Source organism: Carcharodon carcharias, chromosome 9, assembly GCF_017639515.1.
Source record: "Carcharodon carcharias isolate sCarCar2 chromosome 9, sCarCar2.pri, whole genome shotgun sequence".
Classification (NCBI taxonomy): Eukaryota; Metazoa; Chordata; class Chondrichthyes; order Lamniformes; family Lamnidae; genus Carcharodon; species Carcharodon carcharias.
Window position 1 is genome coordinate 78,101,314 of NC_054475.1, and position 16,954 is coordinate 78,118,267.

Here is a 16,954-nt window from a genome sequence, read left to right on the forward strand (position 1 = left end):
GAGATTGCACAATTTAATTAAACAGATTAAGAATTCCTATGTTAGGAACCAGCCATTTATAAATTCATCACCAAATGACAAATTTTTAGAGAAAATGAATCAATTCCAGTAAAATTCGATTGTCTAAAATCATCCTATTCAATAAATAGCGACCTGCAAATAGTGAGGAAGCAGTGCAGTCCTGAGTAGCTGAAGGTGATTCTGAGTCAGCTGTGACCCACTAATGGATATATGTGGGTGCAGTAAGAGTAGATGCCAAGGGGCAGACATTCTCCTTTTGTGCTGTGATTGTATGAAATAGGAATAGTGTACAGATAACACAGGATGGAGCCCTATGCACAGCAGCAAAACAAAAAAGTATCATAGGTTGCCTATCTATGGCATATGAAGGAGCGGATTGTAGGCACGAGACCCAGACATCAGTTTGTGCAAGTGCCTGAGGGCATCAAGTCTAACTGCAGGGAGAGCTGTCTGATCTAAGTCAAATATTCAATAGTCAAACAAATGAGTTGGGATTGGGCCATGAAAAATTACTGGGTATGCTCTGTGTCTGATGGGGAAAGGATGACCCAACATGAGGCATACATGATCCCAGTGGGAACCAATAAACTGGATCCCAGAACGATGTCAAGTTTCAGCATAAGATCCAGCCCAAGGTTCAAACTAAGGACTCAGCTGAGGTAGAAGTTCTCTTTCACAGGACAGGAACAATGTGGAATGACTGACATGGGAGTAAATACCAAAACAGGAGGATCAGAGGGGAACTGGCTAAGGAGGCTGAGAGCTCAGGAATTGGCTTCAAATGGGATGATGTTTCCTGATCCTCTGGATGTTTAACCAACTCCCAGGACAGCAGCAATTATCCAAGACAAAACAATTTCCATCTTAGTGAACACAATGAGATGTGTGCTGAGGATACAAGTGTTCGGCTTCCAATCCTGAGCATTGAATGGTTATCTGCTAAGTGTTTCACCCGTGGGCTGAGCGCATCATTATAGCATCAAAGGCACATTCAGGCAGAGCTACCTCAACTCAGAAACATCCCCACCCTTCTCCTTCCCTGAGTGGGGGAGGGGGGCAGCTGAAAATAGCAAAGGTTTTAGTACTCTTCTGGGGTGAATACAAGATACTGGGATAACCCTGTCCCACATGACCACAATGAGACACCCTAGCATGCAGTAAGGCAGAAGAGCATTGATGAGAAGGTACATGCCCTGTTTGACAGAAGTTCAGTATCACAAGGGAATCAGGGAAGACTCCTTGAAATTAAGGATCATGAGGGGGCAAAGGGAGAACTCACTGAACTAGTGGAATTAAATTTAAATTTATGTTAACATCCTTAAGAGTGAAATTGTTCCAAAAGATCAGCATCACTAGGTGATGAGTTAGGCTCCACTAACCAGACTGATCCAAACAGCAGTCACAAGTTCACAGCCTGGATCTCTGCTCTTTGTTCCCCTTCAGTGTTCCCACCTTGAGTGAGGAGTCCGTGCTGTGAGGGAAAACGGTGAAGAGGACAGTCCCAGTGGGATTCACCCAGAAGTCCAGCAGGGAGGTCAGGACATGGATTCCTCGGAATTGGAAAGCTGGAAGAATCTGTGTGACGAGGCACTCCTCCTGACAGGCTTTGCCATCATCCAGGCCAAAAATGATGATGGAAAACTTCTGTGGGCCTCCTATCTCTGCCCGGTTGAGTACAGCATAAGCGAATCCTCCACCTGTCAGGGGCCGTGACCATAGTTCAAAATTGAATAGCTGAGGAGGCAAGGAGACAATTAGTCTAAAGGCCACACACACAGACACACACACGTTAGAACTGCTGAGTTCCAACATTTTCTGTTTGTCATTTCAGATTTGCAGCATCCACAATATTTTCCTTTTCACGTCAAGCAGCACTCACTTCCCTCATCTGGGGCAGTGGTGTTTTATTACGACACCAGACAGTGCGGGGGAGGTATTGAACAATAAGTGACTGATCAACTGATGCTGTCTCTCAAATCAATGCCCAAACTTCTCAGCAGAATGTGGGACGGGTGAATTCGGCCACACTCAGACTCACCAAATGGAACCTGAGACACATTTGGATCCTTCATCGCCAGAGGCTGCTGCCAAACCCCACGTTGGACCCAGCCTAAGGGAACGTAGGAACAGAAGGCCATTCAGCCCATTGAGCCCACTCCACCATTCAATACAATCGTGGCTGATCGAACACTTCAATGCCCTTTACCTACACGATCTTCAGAACCCTTTACGTTGTTAATCAGAAATCTTTCAATCGCTACCTTAAACATACTCAATGACTGAGCTTCCAGAGCCCTCGGGAGTAGAGAATTCCAAAGATTCACAACCCTCTGAGTAAAGAAATTTCTCCTGTTTAAGACCTAAGTGGCTTCCCCCTTATTTTGAAATTGTGTCCCCTGGTTCTAGACTCCCCAACCAGGGGAAACATCTTACCTGCATCTACCCTGTCCATTCTTGTATTTTGTAGGTTTCAATGAGATCACCTCTCATTCTTCAAAACTCCAGAGAAAACAGGCCCAGTTTCCCAATCTATCTTCATAGGACAGTCTCACCATCCCCGGAACAAGTCTATCGAACCTTTGTTGCATTCTCTCTTATGGCAATAATATCCTTTCTGAGGTAAGGGGACCAAAACTGCACACAGTACTCCAGGGTGCAGTCTAACCAAGCTTCTGTACAATTGAGGCAAGACCTGTACTGAATTCCTCTTGCAATAAAGGCTAAAAGTAATGGGGGTGGGAGGGGGGTGTTACTCACTTGACTGACTCGCCGGCCTTGAATACCCAGAGGATCCTGATTAATGGCAATGATGTATCTGTTCTGCAGCAAAGCCTTGGCATCCGGGTCGATGTTCCGCAGGTCATTCGACATCAGGAGTGGCGCCGCCATTATGGCCCACAGTGCCATCTGGGTGACCTGCTGGTCCTTGCTCAGCCCAAAGTTCCCGATAACCAGCTGCAAAAACAAACATAGGGCATCACACCCCGAAACACAGGGAAAGCCCCCATCCCATCCCCATTCAGACAAAGGGCAGAAGTCATGTGTCCCACCCCCATCCTGGGAGGGGTGGGGTTCTATCCTGATCCAGGGATGAGTAGATGGGGCGGTGGAAAAAAAGAGTCCAGATCCCACCCTGTTTCAGGATTGGGGGTGGGTGAGGGGGACTGCATCTTGATCTGATGAGAAGGATCTGGCTCCCACTCCGATCAGGGACAAGAGTATGAGGTCAGAGTCTATTGGAGTCTCAGATTTTTAACAAGTAACTTCATACTTGAGGCACACACCTACCATATCAGGATCATTCCAGCCTCCAGGACCCGCTATTGGAGCGATCAGACCCTGGTGGAGGGCTGTCCAGTCAATGATGTTTTTCACGGACCCCCATGAGTCATCGATGTCTCCATGGTTTCTCCAGTGGTTGCAGTATTTCCTGATCTCTGTATAATTAGGCTGGAAAAACAAGCGGGAATCACTGGCAAACCCCAAATCAGAGTTCAGGGTCACACTCAAGTCTCACAATGCAAGCTGATCATTCCTTCCAATGTCTCTGCCTAACTGCCTCATTCAATATCCTATTGACTCTTGCAGAGTAGGACCTTCATTGCCTAGTTAGCTCAACTCATCCAGGCTGGTAGCAGGGTTAGAGTTCTTATCACTAATCAGCACCCATATTAAGAGAGGCTGCACAGAGGAATTATCCCTCTACACTGCCTCAAACACCAGCCTGACCTCCCACCAAATTGTAGAGAAAGGGCCAATACTGAGCTCAACATTTCAAGAATGTGAAGGAGGTGGATTATCACTAAGAATACGAGGTATTGCTTGGGAGACTGGCAGCAAAAAGGCACCAGGTTTTTATCATAAAAGAGAATGTTAACAATGCAGAATGGTTGTAATTCAACTGAAAATTACAACCAAGCTCAATGACTTGCGGTCTTGAAGTCTGTACTCAAATCCCTCATTGTGAAGTTGAATTGAAAATCATTCATCTCTGTGCAGTTTGCAGAATAATTAAAAGTTCAAAGAGTTCAATTGTGAGGACAAGTTGCATAAACCTATTACAGCTACACCATGTGAAAGAGTTCCTCAGATGAACTGGCAGGCCTCAATATTTTCAGCAACACACTCATATTGTGGTGGCCGAGCATTTTGTTATACTGCCCTCTCTGCTGGGGAGGTGTCAGTAAATTTGTTCAATTATGGCTGGCTGCATTTAAGCATGTGTTCGTTTTAATGCAATAGAGAACACTACCCAGCATCTAGCGGAATAAATGGAACAGGTGAAAGGCAATATATAGTGGAGGATGGAAACATGGGCAGGATCTCACTGTTGATTGGTCAGGCTATTGTGTTTGTAATGGATCACTAACATTCTTATTAACATTCTTGCTGTGGATTGGTCAACTGTACAGAATGTTAGTGTGTTACTTAACTAAGGAGAGCTAAATGTCACTGATGAGAAAGATGTTATCTTGGGGGAAACAGTGTGGTGTTAGTGGTTCTCCATGGCCTCTGACATCTTGTATGCCAGTGTGTGATGGACAAGTCTAGAGTTGGACCGTTGGATCAGGTAGTTAAGTTGCACATGTTTTTAAAAAATATTCATTCATGGGATGTGGGCATCGCTGGCTAGGCCAATATCTATTGCCCTTCCCCAATGACCCTTAAGTGGTGATGAGCCACCTTCATGAACCACTGCAGTCCATGTGTTGTAGGTCCACCCACACAGTTCTCTTTGGGAGGGAATTCCAGAATTTTGACCCAGTGACAGTGAAGGAACAGTAATATAGTTCCAAGTTAGGATGGCAAGTGGCTTGGAGAGGAACTTGCAGGTTGTGGTGTTCCCATGTATCTGCTGCCCTCATCCTTCTAGGTGGTAGAGCTAATTGGTCTTTAAGGTATGGCTAAGGAGTCTTGGTGAATTTCTGTAGTGCATCGTGTAGATAGTACACACTGCTGCTGCGCATTGGTGGTGGAGGGAGTAAATGTTGAAGGTGCTGGATGGTTTAACAATAGCTGACTTGTCCCATTCACTGCATTTGAAGCAAGTATAATGTTCCTCGAGTCTAGCATGTAGACTGGGTCTGTTTCCTCATTGTAGATGAGTCTGCAATCACATGGTATTGAGAACATAATAACATGACCAATCAATAGCAAGACCCTTCCCATATTCCCACCCCTTACTATGTTTCTTCTTTCACCTGTTCCAGACAATGGACAGGGTATGCAACCAAAAACGTCAAGGCCCACCAGTTCTAAGAAACTTGAGGGAACAACTGCTCTTTTCAGAGCAATTTTTACCTGCTATAACTATAAAATCATCATACTCAATGTTATTGATCTCACCATAAACACCTTCAAATAACTTATAAGTTGCATAAACCTGGCTTAAGTTCCTTAGAGAGGATTGTAAACACTCCAATTAAATCACCCCTTCAAATGTTAAAATGATTCAAAGAAGTAGACAGAGAAACTTTGGTGGAATGACCTGAACAAGGGGCATAACCTTAAAATTATAGTTAGGCCATTCAGGAGAGAAAATAAAAAGCACGTTTACACACAAAGGCGAGTGGAATTCTGGAACTCTCTCCCCTGGTATGCTATGACTGCTGGGAGACAATTGGAACTTTCACAACCTAGGCAGAATGATTTTTATTCAATGCGACATCAAGGACTATGGAACAAAAAAAAAAATGAACAAGTGGAGGTAAGGATCAGCTGTAAACTAACATTCACTCCCCCCACCAGCTTAAACATTCACTCCATCCTCCATTGAGACACAGCGACAGCAGCGTGTACCGTTTACAAGATTCCAAGTCTCCTTAGGCAGCACCCTCCAAACCCATGATCACAATCATCTAGAAGGACAAGAGCAGCAGATATATGGGAACACCACCACCTGGAAGTTCCCCTCCAAACCACTCACCATCCTGACTTGGAAATATATCACTATTCCTTCACTGTCGCTGGGCCAAAATCCTGGAACTCCCTCCCTAACAGCACTATGGGTGTTGGTACACCACATGGAGTGGTTCAAGGCAGCAGCTCACCACCACCTTCTCAAGGGCAATTAGGGATGCGCATAAATGTTGGCCTGGCCAGCAGTGCCCATATTCCAGTAATGAATAGATACATTGTAAATTGCAGGCTCAAGGGGCCAAATGTTACTATGTAATAGTCTTGAGTGGCCGGAGCTCCTCCACATGTCTGGACGCATTTCAACATCTTGGGTGTGTCTCCATGGCCCAGTATGATTTGGAACCTCTTGTCCATTAATTGCTCTTGGTGCAGTGAAAGAGAGCAAGGAGTACACGAAGCCTGGCAGATGGGCAATACCTTTGTGAAAGGCCACAGGTAGAAAGGCCACTCGCAGGAGTACGCAATATCTCGCCCCGTCTGATTCAAGGCCAGTGACATGTTCATGTAACCTGAAAACTCAGAGGACAAGACATAGGGTCAAACCTTTCATTAGAACATAGCTCATCTTCCAGATCTTCCACTTTCCCACCCAATATCCATAAATCATTGACTCTCTCGGTCCAAAATATTTAATCAATCACAGTCTTAGATACATTCAATGAATTCCAAAGATTCACAACCTGAATGAAAAAGTTTCTCCTCATTTCAGTCCTAAATGACTGACCTCTTATCCTGATGCAGTGAACCCACAATCTGGCATGGTGTCAGTTCCACTGGAGCATAATCAATGGATAGGAAGGCCAATTGTATCTGATTAAATTGATTGAATGGTGTAATGGAGGGGGTTCATGTTTCCATATATATCATATATACATGTATGGACTTTGATGAAGTATTTAATAAGCTTGTTAACAAAATGAAAGTACCCGGGTGTAGAGGGCAGTGGCAACATGGGTACAAAATTAGCCAAGAGACAGAAAGTAGTGATGTTTATCATACTGGAGGAAATTATACAATGAGGTTATGCAGGGGTCAATGTTGGAACCACTGTACTTTTTTGATCTATATTAATGACCTGGACTTGGGTATATACAACAGAATTTCAAAGTCTTCAAACAGCACAAAAGTAGTAAAGAATGAGGAGGATGGTAGCAAACTTCAGCTGGAGATGGGCTGATGAAATGGGCAGGCACATGGCAGATGAAATAACAAGCAGAGAAGTATGAAGTGATACAGTTTGGGAGGAAGAATGAGGAGAGGCAATATAAACAAATGTTAAATGGAGTTAAAATATAGATTAGCCTTGATCTAATTGAGTGGCAGAACTAGCTAAAGGGTCTCTTCCCGTTCCTGGGAGAATTAGGAGGGCAAAATAGCTTATCCGTGAGATTTTTGAAAGACACGTTAAAAACCAGAGACTTCTATTTATTCAGCAGGTTTAAAAGAGAAGTTAGAAGGTTCATACAGGATGTCACAACACTTCATCCTGGACCTCCCTGCCTAACAGCCCAGTATCTTTACCACGCAGGTTTGCAGGGGTCAAGAAGGTAGCTCACCACCTTTTCAACAGCAATTAGGGGTAAACAATAAATGCCAACCTTGCCAGTGATGCCCACACAGTTTTTTTTTTAAATGTATTCAATTAAAAGATTGAGAATGTACATTGGTCTCTAATTTGAAGCCAAAGCGCCCAGAGACAGACAGAAGGCACAGAATACCTAGTGGAAGCAGACATGGAGGCAGGGCCAAGGCTGGATGTACCCAAGGACAGGGGCTGCCCCTTGGTTTGAGCAAACCAAAACCAGGTGGGGCTTTTTTTTTTTAAAACAATGGTTTCATGGTCAACATTAGTCTTTGAATTTACATATTTTTATTGATCAATTTCAAACTCATTTACCATGGTGGGATTTGAACCCAGGTCCCCATAGCCTCACCCTGGGTTTCTGGATTACGAGTCCAGTGACAAGACCACTACACCACCATTGTGGATAAATTCCACCAACTGCCCTAGTAGGACTTGAACTCATGTTCCCAGGATATTAGCCTGGGTCTCAGAATTACTAGCCCACTGACATTACCACTGCAGTGTCTTCTTACTTTGCGTCACCTCAATGCCACAGGTTAACCTGTGAACTCATTGCATGTTTACCGAGCTAACTTGGTCCTATAATCTTGGACACTCAACTAAACCAAAGCCCACCCAATGCAAGAAGTGAGAAACCTGGTTACATTTACTACGGCAGTCAGTAGCACTTGCATGTGGTCAGGATCAGCACAAGTTTTTAAAAAAATATTAACTCTACAGTTCCTCTTGTAATGGATAATGAAACAGAGTGAAACCGGTTAATAGGAGCAGATTGAGGAACCAAGAAAATTTGGGCCTCTTCACCACCTTGACTCACCCTCAATCAGCAAGTCCAAATTGATGAAATTGCAACCATCAAACTTCAGGAGGTCCACTCCCCAGTCAGCAAAGGTCTGAGCATCCAACTCATAGTAGCCATAACTGCCCGGATATCCGGCACAGGTATGGGTCCCCACATCCTGATAGATGCCCAATTTCAGGCCTTTAGAATGGACCTGTACCAGGGTAGAAAGAGGCAAAAATCAACATAATGATCAAGTAAAAGCCATAGAGAATTAGAGAGAATTTATAGCACAAACAGGCCTTTCAGCCCAACTGGTCAATGCCAGGGTTTACACACACACCACACACACACACATTATACTCACATAGTCCGCAAGCCACTTTATTCCACTAGGGAACCGCTTGGGGTCAGGCTGCAGGCGGTGGTCTGCATCCCGCGTGTGAGCGAGCCAACAGTCATCGATACAAACATAATTGTAGCCAACGTCCTTCCAACCCTCGGCTGCCATGACATCGGCCATCTGCATGTAGAGTTGCTCACTACATAGAACCAGAGGGGAACGGTGTTTTCCTTACAGGGCTCACCAGATAAAATGCCAAGACTCCTTTCAAATGTTTCATGTAATCTAGGCTGACACTGTAGCCCAGCAATCCCTCAGTGCTGCACTCTCAAATGAAATACTAAATGTTACATGCTCTCAGGTGGATGTAAGAGATTTTATGGCACTATTTGATGAACAAAGGGGAGTTGTCCGGGCCATTATTGTAAATAATTGAGACTCCAACTCTGATTACTGTGGCACTCCACAACCTGTAACTAGTGGAATGCCACAAGGATCAGTGCTGGGGCCACAATTATTTACCTTGTATATTAATTACTTAGATGAGGGAAGTGAATACACTATCGACAAGTTTGCAGATGACATGAAAATAGGTGGGAAGGCAAGTGTTGAGGATGACAAGGAGTCTACAGAGGGATCTAGACAGGTTAAGTGAGTGAGCAAAAACTCGGCAGATGGAATATAATGTGGGAAAATGTGAAGTTATGCATTTTGGCAGGAAGAATAGAGGAGCTGAATATTATTTACATGGAGAAAGACAGCAGAAAGTTACAGAACAGAGGGATTTGGGAGTCCTTGTGCATGAATCCCAAAAAGCTAACAAGTTCAGCAGTAATAAGGAAGGCAAATGGAATGTTGGCCTTTATTTCAAAGGGAATGGAGTATAAAAATAGGGAAGTCTTGCTAAAACTATACAAGGAACTAGTTAGACCGCACCTTGAATACTAGGAGCAGTTTTGGTTCCCTTTTCAAAGGAAAGATATACTAGCATTGGAGTCAGTCCAGAGAAGGTTCACTAGGTTGATCCCAGGTATGGAGGGATTTTCTTATGAGGAGAGGTTGAGTAGGTTGGGCCTGTACTCACTGGAGTTTAGAAGAATGAGAGGCGACCTTATTGAAACATACAAGATTGTTAGGGACCTTGACAGGGTAGATGCTGAGAGTTTGTTTCCCCTTGTGGGAGAGTCCAGGATCACAGGGCATAATCTCAGAATAAGGTAATGCCCATTTAATACAGAGATGAGGAGGAATTTCTTCTCTCAGAGGGTAGTAAATCTGTGGAATTCTTTGCTGTAGAGGCTGAGTCGTTAAGTATATTCAAGGCTGAGATAGACAGATTTTTAATCAATCAAGGGTTAGGAGGAAAAGGCTGGAAATTGGAGTTGAGGATGATTAGATCAGCCTTGACCTCATCGAATGGTGGAGCAGGCTCGATGGGCCGAATAACCTACGTCTGCTCCTACATCTTATAGTCTTATTAGTTCTCTCTTAAACAACATTACTAACATAGGTTACCTGCTCAGTTATTATATTAGATGACAGGGTAAACCTGCCGGGATCATTGTCTCACCTCTCAGGCCCACAGAATTCTCCGGCCTTTCCACAATGTCCATGCTTCCTTCCTCCTCCACAGTTGACATTTACACCTCTGCTGGACCCATCTTCAGTTTCTTTACTTGTCCTATCACCAGCCACTTTTGCCTTTAACTGATAAAACAGTGCTGGTTCTTCATTTCAACCCTCCCTGTTGCAGATCTTCTTTGATTTCTTACCCCTTCCCCACCCCACAATTTAGGGTACAAAGGGAATTAAAATAAAACAAAAGCCTTGCACTTGTGTAGCACCTTTCACCATTACAAGACTTTACAGGCAATGAGGTACTTTTGAAGTGCACTCAACTGATGTAATGTATCAAGTTATATCACTAAATTGTGTCTGTAGCACAGAAAGTGTTCAACGTAACAGCTTTCTGCTTCATATGAACCTCACCCCAACTTATTTCATCTCACCTCAACTTATTTCATCTCACCCCATTGGCATAGCTCTCTATTCTTTTCTCCCTCAGAATCACAAGCTGGTTACAGCACTGAAGGAGGCCATTTGATCCACCCTGTCCACACTAGCCCTCATTCAGCTAGTCCCACTCCCCTACCCTTTCCCCACTGTTCAGGTAACTATCCAACTTCCTTTTGAAAACAGTGATTGAATCTGCCTCCACCACACCCACAGGATGCATTCTAGATCTTAACCACTCACTATATAAAAGGTTTTTCCTCAGGTTGCCTTTGGTTCTTAGTTCAAACAATTTAAATCCGTCCTCTACTTCTCAATCCTTCTCACTATCTACTCTGCTCTGACCCCTCATGATTTTGAGCACTATCAAATCTCCTCAACTTTCTCCAAGGAGAACAGCTCCAGCTTCTCCAATCTATCCACATAAACAAAGTTCCTCATCCCTGGAACCGTTCTCATGAATCTTTTCTGCACCCTCTATGATGCCTTCACATCCTCCCCAAAGTGCAGTGCCCAGAACTTTTTTTTAAAAATTCATTTACATGATGTGAGCATTCCTGGCCAGCCCATCCCATAATGCCCTAGAGAAGGTAGTGGTGAGCCACCTTCTTGAACCACTGCAGTTTATGTGGTGTAGGTACACCCAGTTGTTAGGGAGGGAGTTCCAGGATTTTGACCCAATGACAGTGAAGGAACAGCAGTATATTTCTAAGTCAGGAGGGTGAGTGACTTAAATGGGAACATCAGCACCTGGAAGTTCCCTCCATCTGCTGCCCTTGGCTTGCCTGGACACAATATACCAGCTGAAGCTGAACCAGCACTTTATAAAGGTTTATCATCACTTCCTTGCTTTTGTATTCTCATGCCTTTATTTATAAAACCCAGTATGTCTCATTAACCACTTTCTGAGCCTGTCCTGCCACCTTCAAACATTTGTTTCTCAGCTCCTACACTCCCTTTAGAATTGTATCCTTTTGTTTCTATCGCTTCTCCCCATTCTTCCTTCCAAAAATCTATCACTTCAACTTCTCTGCATTAAATTTTATCTGCCATTTGTCCACCAGCCTGTCTGTGTCCTCTTGAAGTATATCAAAATCATCCTCACAGTTCACAATACATCCAGGTTTTGTGTCATCTGGAGCAAGCAGGTGGTATGGATTCACTCAAATTCAAATCTGAGACTTCTTTCAGAAAATAACATTCTGGGATATTGTACATTTGAAATGTGATGTGTGGTGAATGTGGCTTTGGAGAAACAAGTGATTTTGGACCAATAGTTACCAAAGCTCTCCTCCACCAGGGGTTCCCTTGTGTCTCGACTGGTAGCAGGCGTGGCTCAGTTGGTGGCACTCTTGCCTCAGTTATAGATTCTAGTCCCACTCCAGGGACCAAACATCTAGGCAGATAATTCAGTGTACTGAAGGAGTACTGCACTGTCAGAGGTGCCAACTTTTGACATTAAACTAGGTGGATGCAGAAGATCCCACTATTTTGAAGAACAGGAGTGTTATCACCATTATTATTGTTATCCCTCAATCAATGTCCCTAAAACAGATAATCTGCTTCTCTTCACATGTTTGTGGGACCTTGCTTTATATAAACTGACTGCCACATTTCCTATAGTGCAACTTTGCCAGTTCCCCTTTAACAGCATCTGTCCTATTCACCCCAATAATTCCCTATGGCAGCGAGTGCCACATTTTCAACACGCCTGAGTGAAGAAGCTTGTCCCAAATTCCCTTTTGGACTTACCAGTGACTATCTTATAGTTAAAGCCTCTGCTTTTGATTTCCCCACAATGGAAACATTTTCTCCAAGTCTATCTTTCATAATCTAAGGTTCGATACAAGTTTAACATGACTGACTTACTTTACAATTTTATGCCTTAAGAAATGCTTGATTTGTCTTTTAAAAAAACAGCCTTAGTAACTGCAGGGCCCCACATCAATGAGCTGTACTATATCCCTATCTATATCCCTTTGCTCCTTTACGCCATTTAGACATTTATTATCCAAGCACTATGTTGCCACCTTAAACACCACCATGCACTTATCGATATTGAAATTCATTTGCCATTCACTTGTTCATTCTCAAAGTTTAATAATCTTGTATTTTCACAGTCTTCCTCTGTATTTGCTACACTCTTCAATTTGATGTCATCTGCAAATTTAGATATTGCACTTCCAATTTCAGAATCCAACCACCTGACGTAAATTGTAAACAGTGATCTTCTCTGTGGAGCACCGCTTCCCATCTTTTGCCTATCCGAGGAATTAACCTTAACCTCAGTTTTCTTTTGTAGCCAGCTTGCTATCCATTCTTCTACCTGACCCGATTCGACATGTTCTGACCTTAGTTGTAAGTTTGTTATGCTGTGCCTTAACCAAAGGCCTTTTGAAAATCCAAACATATTACATCTACTACATGACCCTTGTCTACTTCTTGCTATTTCTTCAAAGATTCCAGTAAGTTTAATCCAGTAGGCTCTTCTCTTTCAAAACTCATGCTCTTTATTCTTTATTACATTTTTAGTTTCTAGATGTTTTACAATTTTTTTTTGAGTTCCATTAGTTTTCCTAGCATCCCCATTAAGCTAACCAGTCTGCAGGGTAGAATCTTGTAGACACAGCAGGAGTCTCGCTTGCCAGCTGGATGCCTGTGTCATCTCCTTTGGGGAAGGTCTGCTAAACCACAAGCCAATCTGGCAGTTGACAGAGCAGTGTAGACCTTGCCCCAGGATCAGGACCCCAGGGGGAGGGGTCCACTTACCATGAGACGCTGGCCAGAGGCCTCTCCTTCTCTCAATGTCAGGTCTCTAATTCAGGCACTGAGTGCTTTTGAAGGAGGGGACACCCGTCCACCCAGGAGACGACAAGCAGCCCTCACTGGTTTACATGTTGTGCTCCCTATGTAGCAATAGGCTTGCCCACGACTGGGTTAATATTAGTGGCAGTGCGATGAGGCCCTTAATTATTAATCATCCACATAAAGGCCTCAATTGGCAGCGGACAAGAAGGCCGACCACGGGCCTTCCCACACTGTACTTAATGGGGCTGGAGATCAGAAGATGAGAGTGTGCTCACCTGTTTAAATATGCTGACCACCTCCAATCACCACCAGAGAGGGCAGAAGTTCCCCTGACATAGTGGCCTGGATTTTGAATTAAGATAAAGGGTAGGCTATCAGCACTCACTTCCAGCATGGAATAAATCAGATAGTGACTTCCAGAGTCTGCACATGTGCAGCTGAACATGGAAATCTGGTACACAGCTGTCCGAGTTACCCTGCCTTTCCACAGGCTGCACTACTAAATTACCTGACAGATAGACATGGCATTGACATCCATGTAAGAGTGCAAAGTTGCAGTATTTACCCAGGAAGCACACCCAAAACAGCTCTGGCTGGAACCTTCAGGTGTAAGTGAATCTTCAATGATGTGGAAAGTCATTACTACCGCCAAACAACCACTCTGACACAAATTTAATTTTGTAACTCCACTTTAAATCCTTAATATTTAACTTTTTTTCTAACCTTTTGCCATCCTCTCTTTTATTGCTTATGTACTTAGATATGCCTTTTTCTCTAGTTTCAGTTTTACTCATATCTCTTTATTCATCCATGGGTTTGATTGTTGGGGGAAAGATATTTCTCCCAAACTCTACTGATCACCATTTTAAACGTTTCCCTACTAATCCATCTCAATTTCTCTCCATTTATTTACACTGGCTCCATTCTCATCCTTGCAAAATTAGTTTATTTCCCCAGTTTATTACTATGCCTTTTGTTATTATGCATCTCAATCATTATTTTGAACTTTATTATGATCACTAGTGCTTAGATCTTCCTCCTAAGCTTCCTTGTTGGGTTTCTTACTTTATAGGTAAGAAATACTGAACATACATTTCCTGATCCCTTGCTAGCCCAGTTTATTTCAGGTAGTTAATTATTAGTGAACATTTTTACTCACTCGTTCAATGGATTGGGCTGCTTATTTCTTCCACCTCTTCTGGTCTTAAGTATTTTCCTGTTAAAATGTGATTGATCCCTTCTTATCCTGTCTCAATCAAATGGATTCTCTATCAATCTTGTTAATTATGTCCCTTTTCTATTATCATATTATTTCAGATTAACATGTCTGATTAGCACAGCTACCCCTACCACCGCTACCTACCCTATCCTTTCTTAATACATTATATCCCTCAATACTTAATTGCCTGTCCAATGCTTTTTGTACCCAGTTTTCAGTCATGTTGAATACATCGGGTCCCTCACAGTGAAATATTGCTTCAGCCCACCATTTGGTTTCAGATGCTATACACATTTCTGTACAGGTAATTGAATTTGCTCTTAAAAATCAAGTGAGAAGAATTATCAAGTTATTTTATGCTTATGTTCAATAACTGTATTTATTGCCTGACCATTTACATTACTTTCACCTTGATCTGACCTTTAATCTGGTGCATGTAGGAAACACAACAGCCAATGTACACATAACAAGCTCCAACAAACAGCAAGGAGAAAACTATCAGATCATTGGTTTCTGGCACTGGTTGAGGAATAAACACAGGATAGGACACAAAGGTGAACTATCCTACTCTTCTTCAAAACTGTCCAGCTTCAGGTATGGAGAGACTCGAGAAGTTTGGTCAGTTAAAAGGAATTTTTTTTTTGATGCATTCATAAGATGTGGGCATCACTGGCTATGTTGCCCATTCCTAATTGCCCTTGAGAAGGTGGTGGTAAGCTGCCTTCTTGAACAACTGCAGTAGTAGGTACACACTCAGTGCTGCAAGGGAGGGAGTTCCAGGATTTGGGATTTTGACCCAACAACAGTGAAGAGGAACAGTGATATATTTCCAAGTCAGGATGGTGAGTGACTTGGAGGGGAACTTCCATGTTCCCATGTTATCTGCTGTCCTTGTAGCAATCGTGGGTTTGGAAGGTGCTGTTGGAGGAGATGATTATGTCAGGCTGTTGCTTGACGAGTCTGAGACAGAGCTCCCAATTTTGGCACAAGCACCCTGATGTTCATAAGGATGACTTTGCAGGGTTGGTGCCTAAGTCAATGTTGGGAGGGCCATCTGGTTTCATTCCTTATGGGCTTTCTAGTGGTTTGATACAACAGTGGCTTGTAGACCCTTTCAGAGAGTAGTTAAGAGGCAGCCACACCTGGAGTCATATGTAGGCCAGACCAGGTAAGAAGGGCAGATTTCCTTCCCTAAAAGGACATTAGTGAACTAGATGGGTTTTTACAACAATCGACAATGCTTTCATGGTCATCAGACTTTTAATTCCAGATTTTTATTGATTGAATGCAAATCCCACCACCTACCACAGTGGGATTCGAACCCAAGTCCCCAGAGAATTATCCTGGGTCTCTATAGTTCTAGTCCAGAGACAATACCACTACTGCCACCACCTTGTGTCCAGAATCCTGAACGCTTTTGATAGACTAAAGAAAAACAGGCATAAGGGGCTCAATGGCCTCCATATGCTCTATGATGCCATCAAACCTTATCCCCTATAACCTCATTTCTCACCTCTCCCTGTCCCTTTCTTCCCCAGCTCACCCCTCCCCCTCTGCCCCCTCGCCTGCCCCAGCTCCCCTCTCCCCGTCCCCCTCCGCCCCAGCTCACTTCTCCCCGCCCCTTTCTGCCCCAGCTCACCTGATGCAGTTGTGTGGATCCTCCTGGCAATTGACATTACACAGGAACCTCTCCCAGTGCAGCCAGCCCATGATGGGGGTCCTGGCCAGGCCATTATCCAGACTCCAGCCTCCCTGTCCCAGCCAGAGGAGGCTGATAAACAGCGCTACCAGGGAACCGCTCAGCCGCGACTCCATCTACCAAATCACTTGCGTATATCCGAGCCTGAAACCAGCCGTGCTGACTGACTCGTAAAGCAACCAACCAGCGAACGCCCCCGCCCTTTAACCAATCAGCACAGGCTGGGGGTGAGCTGGCAGCAGTTTCGGCTTGTGGCTGGATTCTCGTGATTTCCTGGGGACAGGAGAGAGAGGGGCAATTAGCAGAGAGTGGGAGGAGAGAGGAGCAATTAGCAGAGAGTGGGGGGAGAGGAGCTATTAGGAGAGAGTGGGGGGGAGAGAGGGCAATTAGTAGTGAGGGGCAATTAGCAGAGAGTGGCGGGAGAGAGGGGCAATTAACAGAGAGTGGCGGGTGAGAGGGCAATTCAGTGCCTGGGAGGGAGAGGGGCATTTCCTCAGCACACAACTACCTCTTTGACAAGAGATAGAAATACAAAATTACCTCTTGTTTAATGCAGCCCAGATTCT

At 43.9% G+C, this 16,954-nt stretch overlaps 1 protein-coding gene across 1 annotated transcript; it reads right to left on the minus strand.

The window, feature by feature from the left end:
• On the minus strand, positions 1-16,586 carry gla (galactosidase, alpha). Its single transcript, XM_041196082.1, has 7 exons — positions 16,329-16,586; positions 8,674-8,848; positions 8,343-8,520; positions 6,358-6,449; positions 3,310-3,471; positions 2,779-2,976; positions 1-1,755 (listed from the first exon to the last, which is right to left on the minus strand). The coding sequence occupies exons 1-7, from the start codon at positions 16,502-16,504 to the stop codon at positions 1,429-1,431; spliced, it is 1,308 nt and encodes a 435-aa protein (XP_041052016.1). The 5' UTR covers positions 16,505-16,586; the 3' UTR covers positions 1-1,428.
• Positions 16,587-16,954: the final 368 nt, after the last annotated feature.

What these genes read in the sequence shown, in the direction of transcription:
- gla (XM_041196082.1), bottom strand. Translation starts at nt 16,504, where the DNA reads ATGGAGTCGCGGCTGAGCGGTTCCCTGGTAGCGCTGTTTATCAGCCTC. An exon ending in TAAAGTGGCTTGCGGACTAT is followed by an intron (nt 8,521 to 8,673) that starts GTGAGTATAATG and finishes ACCCTGGTACAG; the next exon opens with GTCCATTCTAAAGGCCTGAA. An exon ending in GCTGGAATGATCCTGATATG is followed by an intron (nt 2,977 to 3,309) that starts GTAGGTGTGTGC and finishes TTGTTTTTGCAG; the next exon opens with CTGGTTATCGGGAACTTTGG.